The sequence below is a fragment of the Mangifera indica genome, unplaced genomic scaffold (genome assembly GCF_011075055.1).
Source record: "Mangifera indica cultivar Alphonso unplaced genomic scaffold, CATAS_Mindica_2.1 Un_0010, whole genome shotgun sequence".
NCBI lineage: Eukaryota > Viridiplantae > Streptophyta > Magnoliopsida > Sapindales > Anacardiaceae > Mangifera > Mangifera indica.
This window is the reverse complement of record NW_025401102.1, coordinates 184,143-190,152: the sequence shown is the minus strand read 5'-3', so window position 1 is coordinate 190,152 and position 6,010 is coordinate 184,143. Positions and strand designations below refer to the sequence as shown.

General features: G+C 36.1%; 1 protein-coding gene across 1 annotated transcript; it reads right to left on the bottom strand.

Moving 5' to 3' along the window:
• Positions 1-889: 889 nt before the first annotated feature.
• On the bottom strand, positions 890-3,601 carry LOC123205601 (G-type lectin S-receptor-like serine/threonine-protein kinase RLK1). Its single transcript, XM_044622590.1, has one exon. The coding sequence runs from the start codon at positions 3,599-3,601 to the stop codon at positions 1,190-1,192; it is 2,412 nt and encodes an 803-aa protein (XP_044478525.1). The 3' UTR covers positions 890-1,189.
• Between the last annotated feature and the right edge of the window lie 2,409 nt (positions 3,602-6,010).

Below are 6,010 nucleotides of genomic sequence, written 5' to 3'. Positions count from 1 at the left end.
TCAGCATGTATCTGTGTGAGATTTACTTTTTTCTCTCAATTTTATGTTTGGGTTACCCTCAATTTTGGACTGGTAGTAGAAGACATCTGGTTCTTTATTCTAAATAGTGAAGATTGTGTGTTGTTTCTCAAATAATTTGTTACCTTTGTTAGAACATAAGTTTGTTGCAGTCTGGTTTAAACAGTTCCTTCGTCTATCATTGAATTGCTCTCAAACTTTGAAATCATTTTGGACACTTTTAGTTCTAGATTTTAAATGATGGAGATGTGCATTTGATGTCTAGAATATAAGATATAATCTTATGAGTTTTCGGGTGAGATTTTTTATTTTCCGCAATTATGTTATCATTGTGTTTTATATTGTCTTTGGAGGGTTGTGTACCCATTTGTAGGCTGACAAACTATGTACTCTTATTATTGATATAATTGATTGGTTCTAGACAATACTTCATGATTTTACTCTTTATAATGAAGAGATTTCCATGACAAATTATGGTGTCTATCTCTATTATACTTGCTCTTTTGATTGTTTAGTGTAAAAGAATCATTTTGGTTAACCCTTTGTTGTCACATAGTTCAATCAATAGGAGGAGAGTTTGGTTTTGGTCTTGTTAGTTTGTTTGTTTTCCCCCAAACACTTCCTTCATACAAGTGGTCACATTTTCTACTATTCATTCAAAGACAGAACGGTTTTCCTCACTATTTACAGCGATTTTGAAAATCACCACACATGAACAATGAGGCATCGTTATTATAATTTAACTCATGAACTAGCACTCATCACTGATATTTGTAGGCAGCCAAAAGCATAGTTATTGCTACCTATCACCTGTTTTGAAGATCTGGCATCTCATTTGGACTTTGATGTTTCTACTAGAAACATAGGCATATATTGTTTTAAGACCTGAACGCTTTGAATTTTCAGAAATATTAATTTATAGCAACTAATACATTTATTTATTGAATTAGCATTGACACAAAACTAAAACAATTAACAAACAATTATTCTAGCAGAAAAGAGTACAACATTAACAACGGGTAATTTACCTCAAGGAAAATTGTGCAATGGATACTCTATTATATTGAGTACCTGATTGAAAGTGCTGCAGAAAAGCTAATTTTAGCTTGTGATGTTGAGTGCCCGATTGAAAGTGCTCCAGAATGTGATGTTGAATTGATAAAAGTTAGTTTCAGCTTGTGATGTTGGATGGCCATGGACATGGTGGAAAAGGTACTTCAACAACTCCTTCAAGCATCTGTATAACCTTCCTCATCGTGGGGCGATAAGAGGGATCTTCTTGGATGCACCAAATGGCAACCATCACAAACCTCTTCAGCTTATTCATGTCATTGATGGCATCAGGATCATCTTCAACGAGAATATCCAATCGTCTTTCCTGATAACAACCATAAGCCCAATCAGTTAGAATTGCTTTATCAACTGTGCTCGCTTCCTGTTTGACACTTCTTCGAAGGCAAATGATCTCTAGAAGCAGCACTCCGAAACTGTAAACATCAACTTTTACAGTGACTGGTGTGTTTCTAAACCATTCAGGTGCAACATACCCTTTAGTTCCTCTGATGGCAGTGCTAGTATGACTCTGATCCAATGTCAAAAGCTTTGCCAATCCGAAATCAGATATCCGAGCATTGTAATAATCGTCAAGAAGTATGTTTTGAGGTTTTATATCACAATGGATGATCTGGGTGCAGCATTCCTCATGAAGATACAATAGGCCTCTGGCAATCCCCATGGCTATATCGGTCCTCAGTTTCCAATTCGGTTTACAGTCTCCAAAGAGGAAGCTGGCTAATGTGCCATTACTCAAGAACTCATATACAATTAACCGATTTTTGCCCTCATCACAGAATCCAAGAAGTTGAACCAGATTCCTGTGATGTGTCTGCCCAATTACATTCACTTCAGCTTTGAATTCTTTCTCACAATCATGAAATACTCTATCCAACTTCTTCACTGCAACAAGATTATTAGGAGCAATATCCATGAATCCTTTGTAAACAGTACCAAAGGCCCCCCTTCCTAATTCTTCCTTGAATCCATGTGTGGCCTCTACAAGCTCCTTATAGGTAAAACAGCGCAGATTCATGTGTGAAACACCTTCATGAGGTTGAGTCCTCGTGAGTTTTTTCTGATTGACAATTAGAAGGCCAAGGCAAGTAGCAGCACCTAAAATCAAGTTGACAAACATAGAGCTGCCTAAAAGTACAGATCCCACCAGGATAATTATATTCCTCTTCTTTTTTCCATTGGCCTCACCTTTCCTAATTTTGATGAAAGCTGTCCCACCATCATCAGGGTCCATTTTCCCATAGGAGAGTGGTAATTTCTTCTTCCAACAGGTATCAATTCTAAAGACAGATGCAGAACACAGGCAGTCCTTTAAGCAAGATGATTCACAGTCCTCTCTACTAGAAGGTGTAAGCCGCTCAAAATCAGATGTAGGCCAATCAGTACTTTTTAGCTCTTCAATATAGTATAGATCTTCTCCAGATTTCCCCTCATCTTCTTCACAGCCTTGGATGAAATCCGGCTTGCAGTTTCCGTATGGATCATCTGGATCGAGTAAAGAAAACCCCTTTGGGCATGTGCAGTTTGGCCTTCGCAATGAATTGAGAGTGCAGATGCTGTTATGCCCACAAATTCCACCGCCTAATCCTTCACGAATATCGTTGTTTACACAGATATTATCAGGCATAGTGCGAATAACAGACCAGATACCATTATTTCCATTGGTATTCTTGGGGTGGGTATAAAGCACAAAAGAACCATCAAAATTGAGAGTTGCTCTGTGATAATTTTCTTGGGAAGGGACTATTGTTTCTGGTGTGAGAAGAACTCTTTGATTGTTTTCCCTCACAACGTACAAGTAGCCTGATTCATTAAACACTACTCGGAGACCAGCATTTGATCTGTTTTCATCGTATGTATTGCTCCAAAAATAGGCATCATATGTACTCCCACTAGGCAGGTTTATAGTATTAAGCACAGCATTTCCATCCTGGAGCAAACGAAATTGGAACCTTCCTCGAGAGAAATCAGTCTGCGATCGTTTGGAAGAAACTACTCCATCCCTTTCCATTATCTGTGAAGGGAGCAAAGTATCAGCAGGTTCATCAAAACTCTGCCATAACATTTCAGAATTTGCATCTGCCACCAGGAAGTTGCCTTCATCATAAAGAAAACCAGAAGCAGCTGCACTCATAGTGATACCAGATTTCCATAGCTCTTGGCCATCGGGGCCATCAAGCACCAATCCGCGGTCAGCAGTTAGCTGTAATCTTGATCCTCTTGGTGCAGGATTATCAGCTGAAGCATACCAAACTATGGTTTTGCTTGGAATCTTGTAATACCAAATGGCAGGCAAGAAGAGATCCTTATTGTCAAGTTTGTGAAAACCAAAAGCAAAGTCTCTGGAAGGTGAAAACCATGGTTGTGAATTATCAGCTGCAGTAATATATTGACCTACACGTACAGTTCCATTGTTTTGTGCAGTTGCTAAACATGGTAGCAGAAGCAAGGAAAGAACACAGAGTAGATGCCACTTGAAGAACATAATTGTCTTATGGTGGAAACATGGCATCTGTATCAGTTAATAGGTGGGAAACTTTGAATATTCAAACAAAAATGGTAGAATATTCAAAGTTTGAGAGTGAGGAAAAAGATTTCAAGCAAAGTGAAAAAAATATTCAAAGTGACAACTAAATCATTAAGACCAAACAATTAATTAAAAATTATATTGTCCTCGTCCCTAATCTTCCAACAAAAGTTGTATGTCCTTAATTACCATTTTTTACGACAAATTCATATCCGAAATCTCACACAAGAAACACAAACTCAAGCAAGTAAAATCATTAAATCTAGATAATAAGATCAATATTTATAAGTTTTTCATATTGTTATATTGTAAGAAAAAAAGACAAAAATTGAAAAATTTTCACAAGTTTTGGGCATTTCTTTGAATTGGTACATAATCTTTGATTAGTTTTGGGAGGTAAGTGCAAAGTTTTAAGATATAGAGGGATTAGGAAAATTTTACTAGTGCTTTTAGGGGTGTAGCTAAAATTATAGAAGCTAAACATTTTAATGTTTAGCATTCCAGCAAAACTTTATATTGGAACACTAATCGCATGATGACCATACACTCTTTGACATGGAAATTCATCACATCTTATCCTATGCATCTTATTTCATCAAGAACATATACATACATACATACTACTATACACAATTATTGTAAAGACATTTAATAGATTTAGCGACACTGTCACACACACTCACTGATTTAATAACACAACACGTCTAGCCTTATTCTCAATGACTTAAACATACATTAACACTCATATTAATGCCTAAAACACACTCACAGTAACTACATGAACTGGCACACAAATGCCGTTATCTGACCCCCTCCCCCCTTTATATATAAAGTTGGCAATTACATTCGATTTGGGTAGTTTACAATTTGAATTCAAACATTTAAACTAGTAGTTCAGACACATCTAACTACCCTAAGACAAATCATATAATTTGTCCATAGAACTCCAATATCATAACTTCTCATGCAATTGCTTATCGGGCCTCCTTTTCACAATCATTGCTTACCTTTCAACACTTATCACACATCAGTCACATTGTTTATTCTTGGTCTATCACACTCTACAATGTTGTTAGCTCATTAATTGACTAACATTAATGCTACATTTTCCAGTCTTTCCCAACTACACAATCATAGTTGCTCCTGTGCACCCATTTTTATGCCCCCATGCATAAGTCTACTTGCACACTTAGTCAATATCACCCCACATGTCTTGTTTTAGCTTCCCCTTTGCTAAACATATCAAATGACATTTCAAATAGCTTTTGTAGCTCCTTAGATCCTCGATTGCCTCTGCCCGTAACAATTCTCATATGTTATCCAAGCATGTCCAACCATGCCACTCTTAGGCCTGTCATAGAGTCCAACGTGCCAACTTGAGACACTTGCTCGCTTTTGATCATTAGGGATGTGACAAACCTCCCCCATTAGAAGGACTAAAAGTCCTTATTGAGAGATCTTGTATCTTCTCACAATTTTCCTACTTTGGGTCTACGTCATTATCATGCACTCATGCAAAATCAAACTCTAACAAAAACTAAAGCCAATGATAAAGTCTTGACTTAAGAAATCTCCTCTCAATAAAGAAATCATTGCCAACCACCTAATTATCACCATAAAGTGTTCAACCTATAGCATGCGCTTCTTTTATATTAAATAGAGCATAATAGCCGACATTTATTTTTCTTCTCATGAATAGACTATCTCAACACCTCCAAATACCTAAAAAAAAAAAAAATTTCAAATTGCTATCCATCGTAAATAAGCTCCTTTTTAACCTTGCCAATATTCACATTAACATGAACCAACAAAACAACATCTTACTGTAAGTTCAATTCAAGAACCACAACCAATGAATTCAACCTTCTCATGTTAACCTCCGTAGTGTTTAAAGTAGATTTCAAACCTTTGCTTCGTTTGTCGAACCGATGGTAGCACCAATATGAATGATGAATGCTCCTCTTGCATCATCATAGCCCCATTAAGATTTAACATGGTAGCATCAGTGCTAAATATATATTTCTTGGAACAATCTTAGTTAACGTAATCCAAAAGATTTAACATGTGCTAAATATATATTTCTTGGAAAAATCTTAGTTAAAGGATCAGTAACCATACAATACATAAAATTATATTGTACGCTCATTCATTCTTGGAAATGAAGTCTCTTACAATATTATGTCTAGTGCCAATACGTTTGGTTGTCCTATAAAAATTTAGGATATTTTATTTTAACAAACAACTATTGTTTCAATAATATCGTCTTATTTACTCAAATTTACGAAGAATTTTCTTAACAAAATAGTTTCTTGAACAATCACTGAACATATTATATACTTGGTTACCATTGTGGATAAGGCTACACATTTATGTTTTTTATCACTTCAAGATATG